This window comes from Amphiura filiformis, chromosome 8, assembly GCF_039555335.1.
Source record: "Amphiura filiformis chromosome 8, Afil_fr2py, whole genome shotgun sequence".
NCBI classification, from domain to species: Eukaryota; Metazoa; Echinodermata; class Ophiuroidea; order Amphilepidida; family Amphiuridae; genus Amphiura; species Amphiura filiformis.
Window position 1 is genome coordinate 31029702 of NC_092635.1, and position 22201 is coordinate 31051902.

At 34.6% G+C, this 22201-nt stretch overlaps 1 protein-coding gene across 1 annotated transcript in view; it reads right to left on the reverse strand.

The window, feature by feature from the left end:
* Positions 1–2163: 2163 nt before the first annotated feature.
* The window catches only part of LOC140158947 (sodium/calcium exchanger 1-like), a 145227-nt gene continuing 125189 nt past the window's right edge, over positions 2164–22201 (reverse strand). The window contains 12 exon segments of the mRNA XM_072182237.1: positions 2164–5251; positions 5972–6153; positions 6542–6695; positions 7237–7312; positions 8260–8382; positions 8527–8602; positions 9164–9254; positions 9794–9923; positions 10127–10250; positions 10473–10635; positions 11797–11946; positions 16541–16571. Coding sequence (XP_072038338.1) covers positions 5126–5251; positions 5972–6153; positions 6542–6695; positions 7237–7312; positions 8260–8382; positions 8527–8602; positions 9164–9254; positions 9794–9923; positions 10127–10250; positions 10473–10635; positions 11797–11946; positions 16541–16571 — 1426 coding nt within the window. The 3' untranslated portion in view covers positions 2164–5125.

The following is a 22201-nucleotide window of genomic DNA, read 5'->3' on the forward strand; positions in this document are numbered from 1 at the left end:
TGTCTTCCACAGGGGGCATATGGATTTTAACTGGAATAGCCCAATATAGATAATCTTCTGCAATCAGGGGCGTAGCCAGCTTTCTTGGTGGGGGAGGGGCAAAATAAAATTTCAGGGGGCCAGATGAAAAAAAATGCAGTTGCAGTACATACATACATACATACATATACCGATTTTGTTTTTAGAGAGACTGTACATGTCTTTGTGCTTCCAAGAAAGGCTTTCCTGGGACAATGTGCGCACGTAGCAAGCAAAAATTTTGTATTTCACATTATTTTCACCCATGATCTGGATGAGAGGGGCTTCATTGTGACAATGTGCGCGCGTAGCGTGCAAAACTTTGGTATTTTACAATATTTTGGCCCATGATCAGGGTGAATTTTGGTGGAAAAGGGGCTCCTTGCCCATTTTGTTTTCTTTTGCCTTCCATATTTTCTTTCATTTTTTTGTCAGAAGGGCACTTTCGTCTTTCATTTTTTGTCTCCCCCGCTGGCTACGCTTCTGTCTGTAATGTCACATTTGAGCCGTTTCATTTCAAATAACTATTATTTCCTTGCAAAAACTCAATGGTTTTGCAAGGATTTGGCACTTTGAATTTTGAGTGAGTCTTGTGAATCTTCCAAATATCATTATAACAAATGAACTGTGAGATAACACAATAACACCTGTAGTATGATTTGAAATTTGAAATGAATAAAGCTAAATAGCAGGCTTCTGACATAAAACAGCTGCCTCAATGCATTGCCATCACTGATGTATAGGAAAGCTAGCAATTCTGGGCCATCAATGATTGATTTTTATGTTACTTTTGATTTTGATATTTTTTAATATTTTTATAACAAAATACATTTATCATAATAATAGTTTTAATGAGGTTAATGATTTTGTTGATGTGCAAATGATGAAAATCAATGCACTTTCCCTTAAATTTTTCCCTATCACAACGCACTCCTTCTATGGGGTTGTGCGTTCTTCTAGTGAAAAAATTAAAGGGCGTGTGCACTGATTTTTTCACATTTAAAATCAAAACTGTAATAATTTGCCACTAAGGTAAAACAATCTACATACTTGTATACAATCAAAGTCAAAATATTGAAACATATTCCCTAAATTTATCATAAGAAAATATCTTAACACATAAAGTGATATTTAAATTTATTGCCTTAACAGTTTCAGTCCATATTTGGCAAAAGGTTGTATAATTGTTATTATTATACTTTTCCTCAACATCATACATTCTTTCTTTGAATAATTCAATTTTCAGACTTAAAGCCAGGTAGATGTATTCCACTACATCAAGGAAAACTACATTGCAAAAATGCATAAGCATAAGCTCCAAAAATGCTATTCCACTTTTCTAAAATATTTAACCAGGAACATGATTCCAAATTAAATGTTTTAAATACATTTTTGAGCCAGATAAGAATACTGTAAACGGGTAAATTTGTGTGTTTAAAGTTTCACGCTTGTGATTCGAAGCTTTCTTACATTAATCTCAACATGAAAGTAATATATTTGCACATTTAGAAAGGCACTAGTATAAGTGATTAACTAAAATAAGAAAGTCTAAAAAACATCCAAACCACCAGATCCTTACATTGTTTGTAATAATTATTGGTGTACTAACATACCTGAAAAGATCAAAAGCCACTTAAAGGTGGGTAACCTGATTGACAGCCTCATCCCCATCTTTACCCTATCAAAATGCAGATTTTGGTATCAGGTGAAAGCTCATATTTTTTCTCATTGGCATATTGAAATTAAGCATTCCAAATCGGTATAGTTCCGAAGAAATCATCAAAAAACTGTCGAATTAGTCTCAATTGTGGTATACCACGTTTTCGACTAATTCAGCAGTTTTTTTATGATATCTTCTGAAATACACCGATTTGGAACTCCTATTTTCAGTATGTTAATGAGAAAAATAGGATCTTTCATTTGATATCAATTTATTACATGATCATGATGATTATCATTAATAGAAACACTGTAGACTACCAGTTTTACACTGTATAAAATGTCAGTAATTCCATAAAGAATTAGTCACATTTACAAGGAACATTTACATGTTCTTTTTGCATGAATGCTTCAAAGGGACAACATTTTATGTTATACATAAATTTTAAAGAATTTGATTTTCCAAATATATCAGGTCACCTTCCTTTAACAAGAATCAAATTTGACATTTCAGGTAATGTTTCAGGTTTCTGTCAGTATGAACACTTAAAATCAATACAACTGAATGGGGCTTCACATGAAATTTTTGATCTAATTCTAAGGGGCCTTGACTAATCCTTCACTTTCAATTTGAATTATGCAAATGAGCTACCTAATTAGCATATCTTGCAACAAATATTTAATGTGGCCTAGACTTATCCTCCCCTTTCACTCCAAACTTCAATTTATCCTTAAGCTCTGTGTGCTAGCCATGCGCTTCAACGGAAAAAGTTGAAGTTTTGAAATATTTTCTCAAAATATCAAGAACTATCTTAAGAACTACTGAACCAATACTAGGCTTGTTTGTACTCATTTTAATGCATTTTTCATGCTGATTCCAAATATGGTCATGAAAATTTACATTTCTGAAATTTTTGAATTAAAAAATTGAAAAATGTCGCCTGCAGTCGACACCAGCGTGAAGAGAGTTAAAGCAATACATCCCTTTGCCATATATGGACAATATGAATGAACATCTAGAACCTTCAGCACCATGGGCTTGTTCAAGTTGGAAGTCAAATATTCATCTCTTCATTCCAGCAAGAATACTTGCCCTCCAAGAATCTTACATAAAATTCTTTAGGCCCTTCACACTTGATTCAAAGTTTCCTGTTGTTTCCCCCACATTTGAAATTAATATCCACATTTGAATTAACTATTGAGATGTTTCAAAAAATGGAATAAAAAAGTATGTTTTTGCAGTCAAAATCCCCTGAATTTGTGGACTTTTTTGACGCAGTACACAATCTGAAATCCGTACTAGGCATACATCCGCTGAAGCGTGCCACAAGCAAATCATTAAATTCTTCAATAAATAACCTTATGTCTTAAAATTCCACATTTTGCCTGAAATTGAAACTTCAGAAAATAATAAATAATGAAAAAGTTACCACAGAAATAATTTGAGGGGAAATATTTGAATCAAATATGAAGGGCCTTGTCTGCCACTCTTCCTATAATAAGCTTATACGTCACACAATTTCTATACTGGAAATAATTTAAATCATCCCGTTTATATATAATTTAATTAGTACCAAATAGGCACACCCTGTAACAGGGGTGCAGCAGGTCTAGTGCATATGTAAGCAGTATACAGCACTTGCCAAATGTTGTAAGCATTTATTTTTGTACAAGGATAATTCCCACGTATCTGGTACAGATTATATTAAACTACCCAGCAAATACAAAATGTTTTGGTAACATTTTCAAAATGGTTGCATTATATAAAGGTTATGAAACATTTTCATAGCATTTTCAAAAGTTGCCACAATGTAGGGCCTAGTGCGACAAGGTGTTTTTAAGTGTTAACAAAATGATCATTTTAAATATTGTTTGCAAGAAAATTCTCAGATCAAAAATTTTCAATAATATTTTGACAACATAAATAATATTTACAATTTTGATACAGAATGTGTTTTTTCTAATCTTTTAATGTTTTAAAACTTTTTGAAGAAAAAACAGTTTTGAAAATGTTTAAGAACATATTTGGTATTTGCTGAGTAGAGTAGAAGACTGCTGTGAAAAAATGTCACATAAAAATGGACCAATTTGACAAAATTGTCTAATTCCTAATGGCATAGTTCAATAACCTTCATAGCTAAAAAGTTGACCTTAAGTTGTCGAGTATGAGTTTTTTACCATTCTATTGGTACAAGCAAGGTGGGGTTAAAGAACTATGTCCCCTAGAGAATGGGATGTTTAGATCATAGTAAAGATGTAGTGCATGCATGTTATTGACTATAGCCATCTGAATAGTTGACATGATGTTATCACAGAATATTTCTGCAGATGATGTACACATCATAGGATTATAATATGTGTACATCCATATCAAAAGTATGCCCTTGTCGGTTGCTACAAGTCTCTTTTTACATAGCTAGGAATAAATACCAGACTCCTCTCAAGTAGCGGTCAATTCAAATCATCCCCAAGTCATATGGTTTAAGAATGCTCTACTGGTTGATTGGTTTTGTTCCCTTCAATAATAGGATGTTAAATTAGATTAAAATTTGCTTGGGTGCCACTAACAAAGGAAGTTTATCTAGCTGCCAACAGGTACATCATTCCGCTATGGATGTACACATGAGGGTTGAGAGCCAGAAAGCCTTAACTCACAAAGGATTCTTTTGTGAGTTAAGGCTTTGGTTCTCAACCCTTAACATATTAGATGGCTTTGAGAGTTATACAAGTATATATCACATCAGCCTTTACTGAGCTGAGGAGGGCGGTTGATGTCTGGATTGATTCCATCTTTTCCAGTATTCCTCATTGCCTTGTTGCCATGGTAGAGCCGTCTTCTATTAATGTGCTCCACAACAGGTCCTGGAATCTCTGACTCTACAAGTTGCATATAAATAAGTCTGTGTATTTATTTGTTTGTATGCTATACCCAGTGGTGTAGCCAGGACTTTTTTAGAGGGGGGCAAGGCAAATTTCCATGGGGGAAAATTTTGACGGAAATGGTCAAATATGGGCTAAAAATGACAAAAAAGCCTCCCACAGAGGTGGCAAGAGGTGGGGGCAAGACTTCTCACAGGGGGCAGCTACCCCCTGGCTACGCCACTGGCTATACCTCGAAACATTCACCTCTCATATGGCAAACCATACACAGATCGAGTATAGGATGGAACTTTTAGTCAGAACATGTACACAATAATGATATTTATAGTCAGTTAGTATTGTTTGTTGTCAAGTATACTAAACCGCTGTCTCACACTGTACGGACTGATATCTTGAATACATATATCTGTGGACGTTTCAAGAATAAGGAACCCAGCTAGCAACCTCTAACCTCACAATGTTATATGCACCAATCTTACACTGTCAGATTCCATGATGTCCTGGCTAGCTGGTTGGCTGGGTTAATGATGAATACAAAATAAGCAAGCTTATGATTCCTCCAAGTTCCTCATGATTTAAGTATACCATATGCTCTCAGAGTACATACTAAAATAAAGATAAGCCAAAGTAGTGTTAGGGATAAAGCAGTTATGACTTTGGAAATTTTTTTCCCACCAAGTTCACCACCAATTACCTGCATGGATAGAAAAATAGAAGAAACAAGAAATGTTTTTATAATTAAATAATAATGACAACAACAACAACAATGATAAAAAACGATGCAATTTTGTATTGCAGCAAATTAATGCACCATAAGAAAAGAACCTTAAAAGGTCTCACCCCCTCATCAAAATGCAGATCAGTTGAAAAGCAGATCCAAAGCTGGGGCCACCCGCCAAAATGACAATCCAAGAAAGAAAAGGAAATGGAAATGAGCCCTTTATTGAACAGTTCGCTATTTTTTTGTGAAAATGCAATCAGCGAAATATGTGCCTATGTCATTACTAAACTCAAAAAAGTATACGTACGTGATAATAGGCCCAATCGCCATTATAACTTACGGTTTTTGAGAGCAGTTTTGGGACACTTTGACCTCGGACATATCAGGGAAATTGCTGTAATCATTATTAATTAATTAATTATTGTCATAATGTTATCATTAAAAATATTTAAATAATTAATTTATTCAATAATAATGTTTTTGGGGTTTGTTTTTATTCTTGTAAAACATTTTAGATTATATTTTGTATGCACGAAAAACCAATTTTTCTGAATTTTCCCAATAGCTCAGTGGGCAAAGTGTCCCAAAACCTGCAAAAACTGTCCCACAATGCATTGCAAACTTCCAATGCTGATTTGGCTTATTTCCTCTTGAAATACAAAATATTTTGCTTCAAAAAAATGGATATCTTACCTTCCTTCTTATTATCAATAGTATGATACATGCACTCCCTACAGTAATAAAGCTGATGACTCCCAGATCTAAATTCTCTGTACCGATTATAAACTTTCTACGATCAGGATGGAAGTGGTTGTACATAGAACTCATGATCCAAGGCAGACCTAGACCCAAGAAGACGTTTACACTGTTGCTTCCTGAAAAAAAAAACCAAAGAATACAAAATTGTCAACTGAATCTTATTTTTTTTACGATATGGCATAACAGCAGAGACAAAAAAAAAAAAATTTAGAAGCTGCTGACGAGGAAGCACCCAGAAAGTGATTAACCTCCCTGCTGAAGCTGGCCCTCGATCTAATGGTTGGAATTTGGGCAGGAAGAGAATTCCATAATTTGGCAGTAGATGGTAGAAATGATTTTTCATGGCTGACCAGGTTTGATCTTGGGACCTCCACTGCTAGGTCATGGGATCTCACAGACCATCGCAACCTGGGGTCATGGACATGGATGTCTGGCATCAGCTGGCATAATAACTTGGGGGCCTTCAACATCCTAATATTTTAAAACTTTTCCTGCTAATCTCACCTGTAATGTTTCCGATTGCTGCATCTGCATTTGTATCTTGTATAGCTGCACTGCGGCTGGCAAAAGTATCAGGTACACTGGTTCCTAATGCTATGATTGAAATCCCAGCAACACTTGGCGCAATGTTCATCACACAACTTAATAAGCCAGCAAGCTAGAAGAAAATTGAGAGAACATTAGTGTATTGGGCCTGCATCAATTTCAACGTACATGAACATGGATATAATATTTTGTGACAGGTTGCATGAAAAATATTGCGGGAAACAATACGGTAATGCAACCGTAATTTTACCTCAAATAATTAAATGTTACCTCATGCCCATTTTGAAACCTGAAACCGGAAACTAAGAATTCACTGTGAAAAGCCTAACCAGAGGGTTCTTATTGGCACACATGTAGGCAGATTCAGGAAACATTTTCAGCCATTTTGATGGCTCTCAATTTATGAAAAATATGGTTTAAGAAAGGGTGTTTTTTCCAAAAATGTTCAAAAAAAGTGCAAATTTTTCGTAACTTTTCAAAGGCATTTTTCAAAAATGTGTATAATTTTGAGTATATTTTTCATCAAATTTGGTGTAAAGTAGGATAGTTTTTCAGAGTCCCAGCCGCACATCCCCACCCACACCCAAAGTTTAGAGCCCCATGGGGTGTAACAAACAAACAAACAAACACACATAGAACCAAGTAGTCCTTACCTGTTCAACAACAGCTGTACAAGCTCCAATCCAACCTAATGATATGAAAAATGACGGCCAGCCTCCGCCATAATGACTGCAAAACAAACAAAACATTTCAGTCAAGACAGGAATCTATTTGGAGCATTTGAGAGACATTGTCACTTGTAGGAGATAGTTATACCTACCGTATTTCATCAAATAAACGCCCCCGAGGCGTTACATTTTCCCAAGGGAGGCGTTTATTCAAGGTCAATTTTAAAACGATAATTCCCGTTAAAATCATTAGGTAAACTTAAAACTCACGCTAAAATGACGAACTATGAACTAGAAACACTGACTTCTGGTTCACTTCCGGGTTTCTGATCCAGATTTTCGCCAATTATTGACGCTATTATCGACCATGTGGGCAACTTGGTAAGCTTACTACACAAGATAGCATGGAAATATCGGCATTTTTGAAACATCTTGGTTGAAAATACCCCCAGTCAGAACTAGTTCCTCCCAGTAAAAACCTGAAATTTGTGCAAAATTTGTTGATTTTGCTCTAATTAACACCCCAGAAAATGAATCAACTTTCTATCATTTTCAGGTCTTTTTTTGTTGAAAACTTTATGTACCATTTCTGAGAATCTGACTGCACAGATTTCTCCAAGACATACATTCACTAACAGCTACTAACAAATGGCCACGTGCAGGACCAAATGATTGATTAAAGAGAACCAATTTCATATATCCTTACCAGGTCTTGTTTTGCGGAAAAATTTAAGTGCTTACTGAGAATTTGACTGCACAGATTTCTCCAAGACATACATTCAATAACAAGAGGCCACGTGCAGGACCAAATGACGATTAAAGAGAGATCTATATAATATAGAAGTTAATTGTGGCTGTGTTGGTTTGAAAAGTGTATTTAGTAGATCCAATAAAGAATAGTTCTTATGCACTATTATGATTTTTGCCATCCCCATATTTCTCTTTGCCCCCACCCTAAAAAAAAGCATCCTGGTGCTGCCATAGTCAAAGTATGTGACTCTAACTTACCAGGGTGGCATAAATGAGAAGAGGACCTTCCAGAAAAATGTGATGAAATGGAGGACGTAGTCCAATTTGCTTGGTGGTATCTCTTTGCCGTTCTCATCTACATCTCCTCCAACTGTCATGGCCCTAGAAATAGAAACCAACAAATAATTATTATATGCCGCATTTTAGCCTTCAAATATGCTTCCTGTAATGGGCCATTCTGTTTTATACCCCCCCCCCCCCCCACCCACCCGCTCTCCTCTCATCCCTGTTGTCATGGCAACTTACCCTTTAATTTGTTCTCCCCATGTTTCCTGTTCTCCTTCATCATCCAAGACATTAGCTAGTCTGGTTTCAAGGTCATCTGTGAGATGAAAATGTGTAAATATAATGACTAACTTATATCACTAGGATGCACAACATGCTCATCTATCAAGGCACAGTTCTTTAACCCTAGTACATTTGCACATTCATTGAATGACCTTAAATTTGGGTACAAAAACTTTATGTAATTGAGTTTATTGAACTATGCCATTGGGACGAGGCTATTGTGGTCCATAGTGTATCATCCATAAACATTTATACTTTTATAATAATATTCATTTTAAAATGCACACCTGTTCCATTTGGGAGAAGAAATGTGCAGGTAAAAGGTAAAGAAAATAGAACCAAAGAGTCCTCACTCAGACTAGTCCTGTGCATTACGCCATGGTAAATAAATCCACAATATAGTAATCATAATGTGAAGACTTGTACTTCTCCATGCAACTTTAATGTCCAGTAAATTTATTTTTTTCTTCAAATATTACCCAAATTAATATTATCCTCAACACTTTGTTTACTAAAATATCAGCCTTGATTGGAAAATATCAATTAGAAATGAAAATAAATGATTATATACATAATTAAAAGACGGTATACATACCACTATTTAAATTAGCCACTGCTGCACAATGTTCTCCTAGTTTAGCGCCAACACTTGGATTCCTTAGAGTGATCACAAAGTTTTTGGAGCCCTGAACAGATTGACAAACAAACACAAACACAAACAAACGTTAGCCTCTTCCTCTGTTTGTACAAACATAAAATTAATTTACAACTTGTTAAGAAAAGTTAACTCCTATGGACTCAGATGGAACTTTTAAAACAGCCTCCTTTTTATAATGAACCATTGTTATGACAGTGTCAGGCCAATTGCCCCCCCCCCCCCATTCAAGACAGATTGATGCTAATGATAACCAGCACATGTTTTGCTACTTTCAGTGTACACGTGACCCACATTTTAAACCTGCGGTTGCCAAGTATAATGACACCTTAGATACCTATAAATGTGTTTATATAATTTATGTCTTCGATTTCTCGTTATATTTTGAAGTATATTATTGAAATTGATGTGATACATGAGCTGCACAAACAGTGGTTTTCCTTGTAAGATTTTATAGTGTTAGGGTCAATATGCTTGTGTACTTCCTGTATAATTCATGGAATTACTATTGTAATTTAAAATCCAAAATGTTTATATAATTTAATATTGGCATGAAAGTATTATTATTACCTTGGTTTCTTTGTTAACTTCTATATCTATCAGCTTAGAGGTTTCATTATGTTTGAAGCACAGTGTTCCACATGTTGTGATGTAGTCAGCTCCATCTGTGAGTGTCTCGCACCCCTTAGCTGTACCATCGCTGTAAACAAAGGTACAAATACAAAATCATTTTCCTAAAACTGCATTTCCAATTTGTTGCTGATGGGTTGGTACACTATTAGTGTGAATCAGAGAGAAATAAGGTCTTGAAGAACTGGACATGCTCAAATGAGGATCCAAGTACCTTTCTGCATGGTAGGACTATTCAAACTAACAAACAAACAGACAAACAAACACACTTACATGGTTGTATATTGCAGTGTGACGTTACCATCAGATCCTTTTGTTCTCACAACTTCTGCTGTAAGGACTCCTTTTCCCATGTCCGCTGCATAATTGGGGCTCAAAAATGAAAACTCGCCAGGAACTGAAAGTTAACAAAAATAGATAATAATTTTAAAATGGCAAGAAATAATTAAATTTCATCTAAGCTACATTACACCCAGGGAGAATTCTTTAGTACAGGGTGGTATTTGAGGGAATTTTTTGTGAAATTGACAATTTATTGAAAATTTGGTCCAATTGATTTTGCAATAATTTTGGACACTTGAAAAATATCGGCCTACTGCTCATAGTAGGTACTACTCACCATCATCATCAATGATTGTAACCCTGGTAACACTGGGATCTCCAAGACCAGCCCCACCATCAGGATTCTTGAGGATGAGGTAGAAGTCCATATCGCATTCATATTGGTTGTCGTTGACGATGGGTATTGAGATGGTCTTACGCCATTCCGTCTCTTTGAATACCTTGGATGTTTGGAAATAATTATGATATTTATGGTAATAAAATACTGATTTGAATAATTATCATAGTAAAAAATATTTTTCAGATAAAGAAGTGGATGTACACCAAATGAAAAGGTGATGATGAACAAGGAGAAGAAGGATGAGAAAAGGAAAAGACAAAGAAGGAGAGGACAAAAAATAAGGAGAAGAAGGAACAAAGAGAAAAAGAGAAGAAGACAAAATAAAAGAAGAAGGAGTGGGAGATGGAGGAAGAGGATGAGGAGGAGGAGGAACAAGTACTTAATATAATAAAATCAGTCAAATATTTTATGCTTTTAAATTTTGAACTTTTCTTGGTAACAGAATGATGAAAATAAGCTCTAAAATATCAGTGACAAAATAAAAATCAGTGGGCCTTCAAATATCAAAACCATTGGTCATATTTCATATTTAAACTCCACACATTAATTAATCAAAACCAATCGACAGGATTTTTAAATATCATAATTACCACTTCTAAGTAATTGAATATAGAAGTGGTGAGAAAAGGTACCAAATTATTAAAGTTATTATTTTCTTTGATTTAAGTTCATCAGAGTACATAATCTTTTGAAAATCAGAATTTTTTAAAGAAAAATAAATGCCTTCTATCGAGCTAATCTTAGTATCTTATAACATTGCTTTTAGGGGAATCAAGAGATTTTCTGTCTGCCCTATGGAATAAAACCACAATATCTGCTTTATAGTATACATATATAAACTGCATTTTTACTGGGGATGAAAAAAGTTTGGTGACAATTATTGGGACACACTAATATTTATCATTACTTCGCAGTGGTGGCACCAAGTGCCCCCAGTCAGAACTCTTGCCCCCCCCAGTAAAATCCAAAATTACGAAAAATTCCACTTTTTGTGGCAATTTTGCACAAAATTTGTTGATTTTGCCCCCCCATGAAATTCACTAAATTCCCCACTGAAAAAATTTCCTAGTGCCGCCATTGTTACTTTGTACGTTATTTGAAAGCAGCTGAGGCTGTTATAACTATCCACAGCTTATGCTACAAAAAATTCAATAAAAAAACATATTCCCCTTTCTCTAAGGACAAATATGTGTTCCCTAAATCTCAAACCTCCCCTCTACCCCCCCCATGTTAGTATTGGTCTGTCACTGAATCAACTTACCAATGTCCCTTGCGTGAATTTGAACTCTGTCTCTGGTTTTGCAGTTCCTTCCCTTGTTTCAAAAGACACGTTCACAACGCTGTTGATGCAGTCATTGTCTGGTCCCGTTTCATCATCATGAACTTCATATGTTAATGCATTCCCATTCTCCTATGATTACAAATAAAAATTACATGTTATTATGCCAACAATTCATACATTGATATTTTAAGGAATGGCTTATATTTTTTTCCACTTCTGCTACAACTATTTATTAATTAATCTTATATCAATTGATAATTTGCATTTTCAAGCTGGAGCATTCCAAAGGTTTGTGAGCGTAGCACTTTTAACGTAATTAATGTAAATTTAGCCTGAATCGTATTTACATATTTTCCTTATTTATGTTTTTGCTTTTGAGGACAGCATAATCCAATGTTACTAGGTCATAGTGACTACTACCATTTCCATTATTTATTTATTTTATTTTTCCATTATTATACCATTTTTCATCATGATGTGGCAGTGACGTCAACGCTTTGAAGCAGCTGTTTCGCTCATGCATCTATGCAGCGTCTTTAAGCGTGTGTGTGTGTAGGCCTACACCAGCTCTTTGAGCGAACGCTAGCGATTTAAGGCTGCACCCAATAAATGCAAACTGATGTCACTGCCCCATCAGGGTGAAAAATGGTAGAGCTGTGACTAAATATATCATATAACTAGGTTTCATTATCATTGAGGTATAGGACTTTTTATTTTTTCGGAGAAGAGTAGGTAGGGCAACTACTTGATTATATTTCTACATGTTCATACTACATACTCTGAAATTTTTAGAAAATTCGCACAAGTCCATTTTTTTTTAAATCACATTTTTGTTCCTAAAATGGGGGTTATAGCGCCCTCAACAGGCACTCTCTCCATAGGGCTACATGTAAAGACCAGTTATAGACAAATGGTCCTAAAATAAAACGGACTCAAATTTTGCATATGATGTATGCTGGAATGTTATGCAAGTGATGTCGTTGCTGCTCTTCTAAATTCATTTTTAAAATGTCCGCCCCAGACCAAGGTGTGTGAGCCACCTTTTCTTGCTTATTCATTTTCCAAGAATAAATTGAAAATGAACTTTAAGGGAAAACTTGTTTTTTATCTTTCCACTTTAAGGGAAACTTCACCATTTAGCTATGCTTTATTTCTTTGGGTATGTTGTGGAATAGATTCAAGGTATTGTTTGTCTCTTCCTCAATTCAGATAAGACTGGAAAAAATAAAACCCTTAACTGAAAGTGACATGCCTGTTTTTAAGAATTATTCTATATAAGGGTTCAAGTATAATATTTGTCTCTGCCTATTTTAGGGATGTATCAGCCAAAATAGACTTGGGAGGGAAAACATAACCATTAATTCTTATTTATCTTTTGGGTATGTTGTTGAATAGCTTCAATACATTGTTTTCATGACTCTCAATTCCAATAAAATAAGACTGAAAAAAAAAAGCCTTAATTGAAAGTGAAATGCATGCTTGTTTCTAAGAATTATTCTATATAAGGTATACAATAGAGGCTTCAAGCATACAGTAAAACCTCATCTACAAGCATATAGAGTGATTTTGATATTAAAATGAAGCAGCCATAAATATTAAAATGCAATAGATTGGTCTTACAATAGTACTATTTGTATATGCTTGCATCGGTAATTTATTTGCTAAAACTCCATAATGGTCTAATTTGTTGATGGATGGTGCCTGGATTAATTTAGCTTTCATCAAAATCACTCTATATGCTTGTAGACGAGGTTTTACTGTATTTGTCTTTGCCTTTACAAGCCAAAATAGACTTGGAGGAAAAAACTGAATAATTATATAATTTTTGGGGTACATTGTTAAATAGATTCAAGGCATTTTTGCTATCTACTGAAGACAGCAACAGGAATATTTACCATCTTCTGAAGACAGCATCAGATATATTTTGCTTTCTACAGTATCACTTACAATTATTACAAATCATCTTAGTAGTTTTAACTTTGCTTTCATCAAATCCCAAAGATAACCCTAAATTGATTCAATGTAAGGCCAAAAAAATGTGGTTGGTTGCCCTCTGAGACCGACTGAAAAAAATTAGAAATCTTGGGTCAGGTTTTTTTTCTCCAATCACTTTTTTTTTTAAAGAAACCTTTAAGTTTGACAGTCTCAAAGACATTTCATATTTATCATGCACTCATTTTATGCATTTAAATGCATATTTGATTAAACACAAGAAGTTTTTTCCATTAAAATTCAGTCCAAAAAGGCAAATGTTTTACCGTTTAAAATGTTCAAACATTTGTCATTACTCGGCTTTCCATAAAACAGAAATAAAAATAGAATCAAACTACCGATACTCCACATTTTTTCTTGTAAGGGCAACCAAACAATTTATTTTATTGGCCTAATGCCTGTTTTGCAGAAGGAGAACCTTTTGAATAACCCTCATCTTTTTGAATAATCCTCATCTTTTGATTAATTTTGGTACACAGCTGAAACACTCGAAAATGTTTTCAACTCATGCACTTGTTCCCAGCAATTTCTACCAATACAGATTCATTTATATGTTATGAAACCATCCACTGTCATGGTCAATCTAATTAATTTGCATGTAGAATGAATGACCTTGAGCTTGGTGCACAAATGGCCGCTAAAATGCAATTACCACGGCTGCAAAAAAATCACAGGCCAAATTGAGCGATTGTGTTATTAATTTTGTTAACTTTCCTCACTAGACTAGTCACTCTCATATCCTATGATTGCAGTCATTGTGCATAATATATGACTTTTAAGTCATATGTAAGTTTGTGCCTCAATTTCTTGATGCATAAGAGTGTATGCCATTATGACATATAAGATTTTTAAGATTAAAATCTTCGGTTTGAAGGTGTGAATTATAATCAACAGAAAAACAAAGAGCTGAGGTTGTCAGATTGTGCCTAAATTTCTTGATGCTGAAGAGTGCATGCCATTATGACATGTAAATTATATATTTTCTTAAACAGCAAGTTTAAGTCTTTTCTCAGTTTCATCCTATAAGAAATGGAGCCCTACCAACTGTGTAAAAGCCATTTCTGGTATCACATTTACCTGGTACTTTATAGAGTAGTTAATGCAATATACCTCATGTTATCTTCAGTAGATAGCAAAATATGCCTCATGCTATCTTCAGTAGATAGCAAAATATGCCTCATGCTATATTCAGTAGATAGCAAAATATACCTCATGTTATCTACAGTAGATAGCAAATTATGTCTCATGCTATCTACAGTAGATAGCAAAATATGCCACATGCTATCTACAGTAGATAGCAAAATATGCCTCATTCTATCATAGTAGATAGCAAAATATGCCTCATGCTATCTACAGTAGATAGCACAATATGCTTCAGTATATCTACTATAGATAGCAAAATATGCATCATGCTATCTACAGTAGATAGCAAAATATGCCTCATGCTATCTACAGTAGATAGCAAAATATGCCTCATGCTATCTACAGTAGATAGCAAAATGCCTCATGCTATCTACAGTAGATAGCACAATATGCCTCATGGTATCTAAAGTAGATAGCAAGTTTTATATACTTCATTAATATATTCTTGTTCATTGATTGGTTAAAAGTGGATCACATGACCAAAAATAGTTCTACCATCAGTACCCCAATCCGTAAATAGTACCTCTAAGCCGTAAATAGTATTTTCAATGTCCCGGATGAGCCGTAAATAGTACCTCCAAGCCGTAAATAGTACTTTTGACCATGCCTTCGGCGTGCTTGCTGTTCGATCTTGACGGAACAGTTCACGCACGCCTTGAAACTGCCATATAGCGTGATTTCGCGCTGCTGTAATTGGTTAGCACGACTTTAGCCTATTCGATTTTTTTGAAGGGCAAAATATAGGTTGTGCTTAAATTGATCGTGCTGTTCACTCAGGATAGAAGCTGGAGAGTCAAAACGTCAAATAATTTTTCTTTTAACCAATCAATGAACAAAGAACATATTAATGAAGTATATAAAACAAATACATACTGCCTTTATTCGAAGTTCTGGTTAAAACTATGGTCCCTCGTTGAGATCAATTAATACTATAAAATAGTATTATTGATCTCACCTCGGGCCCATAGTTTTAACCAGAACCTCTCATGGCAGTATATATTTGTATAATGTCTCATGCTATCTACAGTAGATAGCAAAATATGCATCATGCTATCTTCAATAGATAGCAAAATATACCTCATGCTATCTACAGTAGATAGCAAAATATGCCTCATGCTATCTACAGTAGATAGCAAAATATGCCACATGCTATCTACAGTAGATAGCAAAATATGCCTCATGCTATCATAGTGGATAGCAAAATATGCCTCATGCTATCTACAGTAGATAGCACAATATGCTTCAGTATGTCTACTATAGATAGCAAAATATGCATCATGCTATCTACAGTAGATAGTAAAATATGCCTTATGCTATCTACAGTAGATAGTAAAATATGCCTTATGCTCTACTGTAGATAACAATACACCTGATGTAAATTTGTGGTATCTGATACCTCTATATCATGAATCATGAAAGAAACAATTATTTGTTTTTAGACTATTAAAATTGTGCAAGAAGGTCCCACCCACAAAAGCTGCCAGCTGTCATATTTTTAAATGCATACAATATAGAATGCAGATATTGTCAAATGTCTATAGGGCAGCTATTGCAGATAGGGCAATCTTGCACTCCTTATAATACTTACTGTTACACTCCCATTCACTGGAAACTGTTTTCTGCAAAGAACCAACAAAAAGAAAACTTTTGAGTTAGAAAAGCTTGAAAAGTAAAATCACAGAAAAGAACTTTTTTACAAGGATATTTGTAAACATAATGTTAATAACTAAAACCTGTTCATTTACAAGTTGATGTTATGAGACCACACACCACTAAATCAGGTCCAACCCTATCTGACTGAAGAAATAACAACCAGTGTTTCCATTCGATGACCATACCAGGTGCATTAAAATGGGGAAAAAACTTGGAATGAAGGCCGATGTGCCCATTTTTTGTGATAGTTGTACTCTGTGTATGTTTTTCTCAGTATCTAAGCATAAAAATATTTAAAATATTACAATTCTAAAATTTTAAGAAGGTTTTTTGGTTTCTTAGGCACTTGGTTTAGTGTGTGATCCCTTATGCATATGTTTGTTTGTTTGTTTGTTTGAGTTGCCAATAAAATGTGGTTTCTCTTTCTCTCTTTTCCCTTCCCTTTCTCCCACCATCACTCCTTCTCCTTTATTCCCCTCCTTTCCCTCCATTTCTATCCTCCCTCTTCCTTAATTCTTCTCTTTCCTGTGCATTTCTTTCCCTTCTCTTCCCGCTCTATCTCTCTCTCCTATCTTCTCGTTTCTCTCACTTCTTTCTAGTTTTTCTAAATCTTTCATCCAAAAAAATGTGTTAATTTACCAAGTTGATGTTATTTTGTTTGTTTGAGCTGCATAATAGAATAAGTGTCACAAATAAATTGGCATCTTATTTCTTGATACTTTCATAAAACCCCACTTCAACTAAGTTTACCCTACTGAGAAGTATTCCTGTTCATATAATACAGGCGGCTGAAGAGCTCAGCGTATTTGCCCTGTGGCATGAAATAAACCTCAAACATGTGTTAGCTTTACTACTTGAACAACAGGAAACACTACCTTGTGTTGACATTATCTTATGACTATATGATGTGTGACTTCTCTCTCTTTCTCCCCTCTCTCTTTTCCTCTTTCCCTCTCCCATTCCCTTCCCTTTCTCCCTCCATCTCTTTTGTTAACTCTCCTCTCCCTCCGTTTCTTTTCGCTCTTTCTCTTCAATGTTTAAAAATTTTAAAGGACCCCTTTGGAAATAAGCCCTTCTTAGGGCTTGGAGGGTTATCCTATGCATATTTGCATTGTATTGTATATCGCTCATTCTACAAAATCCGGTGCCAATCCACAAAAAAAATTGAAAAAATAAAAGTTGTTCAAAAAGACCTGCTTTTTGTGTTTTTTAAAAGTAAATGTATCACTACTTTCAGATGTAAAAAATTGCCAACACCACTTGCATATTTTTCTTTCAGGAAGTCATGATGTTTTTTAACACTAAAACTCAATGCAATGTGAGCTACGTTACCGACTATAAAATGGGCTGGTTTTACTCAATCCAAGGTCATAAAAAGCAAATTAAAGATCACTTGAGTGAAATGTAAAACAGATTTCACCATTTCATAGAAGTTTTGAAGATGCTTAAATGAGTGTGTAACGTAGCTCACAGTAACGTAGTTCACTGGTTTTTAATGTTTTTAATGTGATTTGCGAACGTTAGAACGTTATGTCGGTTAATTCTAATATAAATGGGGTTCGACCACTGGTAGCTTTCACATATTATTAGGAAGTACATGTAATACAAGTGCATACTATAGAATCCTGGTAACGTAGCTCACCAATCTTAACATGGTCGGTCGAAATTTCAATGTTTACAACATTTCTATGCCAAAATGCTACAGCATCACGATTTTTACTGTGATTTTTAAAAACCTATGAGTGTTTCCTTTCAAAAACCGCAAATTACATTGAAACCTCTGTTTTACTTCTTTCCAATAACGTGTGTTAAAAAGGGGTAACGTAGCTCACAGCGTTTTGGTGGAAAGTGCAATTTATTTTAGAATTACACAAAGACATTTTAATCACTAAAAATAATGTTGATAAACAATATGATGGTGCGTTATCTAATTAAAAACAACAAATATGTAAAGAAATCGCATTTATTCAAAGAAAATATTCAGGGTTAGATGTGACACTTGAGCTGTGGAAACGCATTTTTAGCGATTTTTGAGCCTTTGCAAGGGTTAATCAGGCTGAAGAAAGCATTTAAAGTATGGAAAACTATATATGTCCGTGTAGATCTCGTTGAGTTCTACCAGAAAAACAACATATTTGATGCCCTAAATGCTCGTCAAAGTTTTTGTGGACCAAAGAATGGAAAAAAGGCTATTGGCACCGGATTTTGTAGAATGAGCGATATTGTAATTTGAAATGTAATTTTTATGTCTTTTTATATTCTATGTTTTTTAATGTGAACTCTGTAAATTGAATGATATGCATGAATTAACTCAAATCAAAATCAAAATCAAATTCAATTCTCCTTTCCTCTCTGTACATTTCTTTCCCTACATTTGTCAACTCAGTGGCATAGCCAAGAGAGAGCAAGGGGCAGTATCCCCCTCCACCCCCCACCACCACCCCCAGATGCAGTCACCCTGATAATTTAAGCCATTTTTGTACTTTTATAGTCCATTTATAATATTTATCAAAAATTTCCCCCTTATAAGTTGCCTTTCCACCGTCTTTTGAAAAAGTCCTGGCTAATCCACTGTTTCACCTTTCTCTTACTTATCTTCCCTCTTCTATCATTTCGTTTTTGTTTCTACATCTTTTCTATCTCTCTTCACTAAATATACTGAGCACATCATTCTGAGCAAATTTGACATGTTCAATTGCCTTCATGTTTACATACAGTTTGTTTGAATTTTGCTTCATTTGAGCCTATTGACCTCCTTTTCTACTGCAAATGACGAGACACAGAAAAAAATATGCTACATAACTAACTCTTGTTTTCTAAAATCCAGAAGCCACAAGCGACAAAGAGCCCAAATTAGAAGGGGGGAACTTGCAAATATTGAAGTGACGAAATAATAAATTACTAATATTTTGATTTAAATTAAATTTAAATTGTTATTATTTTTCTGGAGGAAATGAAATACTTTTTTTAAATAAGAATTTACACTAACAGCCGTTTTAACGAAGTCAGGTAATATATATATCGAGGGCTTAGAGCCAGAACTAGCTATGTCCGTTTGTTTTCTCAATTTCATGTTACTCATTTCGGCAACAAATCTACGGTTAATTATGCCCTCCATAATAAATGCAACTGACTTTGGGGTATATGCATGGTTACTTGAACAGTTAGTTAGATGCAAGTGACCATGCATATACCCCAAAGTCACTTACATTTTCTTATGGAGGGCAGAGTTAACCGTCCAAATGCGTAACATGTAATTGAGAAAACAAATGGACATAGCTAGTTCTGGTTCAAAGCCCTCGATATACAACTGTAATCTTGACAAATAACAAAAACTATCTATTAAATTTTATGAGAAACATACAAGTACCGTACTGACTCGAGTATAGTCCCACCCCGGTTTTGGGTGAACATTTTTCAAAATTGGAGGTGGGACTATACTCGAAGAATATATAGAATACATATAGTACAAATTTATTCAAAACACATAGGCCTACATTTTTTTTTTAAATCAACCATGAATGATCCTAGCATTTAGCTCTAGGTCCAGGGACACTCTTGACTCCAAAGCTGAAAAAATAAATAACTTACAAAAAAAAAGAAAAAAAAGGATGTGGGGACTATACTCGCGTCAGTACTGTAGAAGCAAAAATTAAGTGTAAGCCTCATTACAGCTATGCATTAGATACAATAAGATGTATTAGAGGTATCATCAATGACATTACATGCGGAAATGCATATTGATATTATTTCTATTACTTGTGAAGTGCCCAAGGCTAAGCTGGGGCCTAATAGTATAGGTTCTTTTCTTAAACGTTATAGTAAGAGGATTATTGCACAATGTATAAGAAATAAATTTGAAGGATAAAAACGAAGATCTTACTCATCTTAGTGATATATTGATGAAGGAAGCATGAATTCCTGGCTACTCTAAAAACATTGTGTTTAAAGACTTTAAGGGGTACTACACCCTGTGGAAATTTTAGACTATTTTTGCATTTTTCTCAAAAATAATAACACACTGGTAACAAAAGTTATGTATATTATTGGGGCAAGGAATCCAATTACTACACTGAAATTTCAGTGCCTCAAGACAAGCGGTTCCATATATATGATAGGAAATGAGGTACATCCTACCGGTACCTTATTTCTTATCATAAATAACGAACCGCTTGTCTTGGGTCACTGAAATTCCAGTGTAGTAATTGATTCCTTGCCCTATAATACACATAACTTTTGTTACCAGTGTGTTATTAGTTTTTGAGAAAAATGCAAAAAATAGACACATTTTTATCGAAGGGTGTAGTACCCCCTTAAGTTAAATTGCCAGATTTGTAAAACCAAATCTTACAATGCTTCCTGTTCAATTGTAGTGTGTTGCAGGTGTGATATAAGCTTCCTCTCATTACTAAAGAACGTGAGACATACCAAATTTAGTTATTTTGGATTGATTTATCTGGTATTCACGTTAGCATAGGTGTAAAGAATCGCAAACTCTGCATCATGCTACATTCAGCTGCACACAAGATCAAATCATAATAATGCCAGTCACGTTCTATGGTTTACGCTACAGCTTGTGTATATGTCACCATGGTAATCACTCATTGGAATAATTATTGAACTTGATATTAATTAAAAAATACATAGTCCTAGTAGTAGCTAATCAAGGCAACATGTTTCTATAAGATCATCAAGGTTACACTCAGGAAACAAGACCTTTTTTTTAAACTTGTTGACTTAATTTGTGATATATTATTAAGAAAAGTCCTAAATATATGGTTTTACTCATCTTGGAGATGGGATCACAGATATCAAATATTTGCTCGTATAGTTCTGTAGATCTAGTCTAAAAGTAGGCCTATATACCAACATGTATTTTTGCATAATTTACTGACATGTTCCAGGTTTGTGGGATATGAGAAAAAAAAGGTTCAAAGTGTAGCACCTTAAAACAGTTTTATGAAGAATTAAAATATTTCTGCAAAGGCCATAATGAACCATTTTAGATATGAAACATGTTCTGTACAGGCCAGAAAGAACCATGTTGGGTTCTTGTAATACGCGGATTTAGGGGTTCTCTACCGGAAGTCAATTTGTGCCAAAATTCCTTCCCTCAATGCAATATATGTATTGCATAACAAAGAATATTGATTAACCTCCGAACTGTATCTATTGTTATGCAAAACGCTTATTGCATTGTGGGAAGGAATTTCGGCACAAATTGACTTCCCGGTAGAGAAACCCTAAATCCGCGTATTGCATAGAATCCTTTTCTCTTGAGCTACTTAGTTGGAGACATAGCCCTGCAAATGCTCCGCTTTTGTTATGTTTACTGTATTCACAGGAAACTTACAAGGAAGCACACAAACAAACAAATAAACAAACAAATATATAATAAATAAATCAAGCTGAACTGGATGATTGAAGAATCATTTACTTGATGAAATGTCATGACAACGCATTCAATAACATATCAAATCACAGCTTGTATATGTACCATTGTATTCATTGCCACTACCTGGTACTATTAAAAACTTGAAATTAATTTAAAAATACAATTCCCAGGACAATATTCCTAGCAGTAGCTCATTACTCA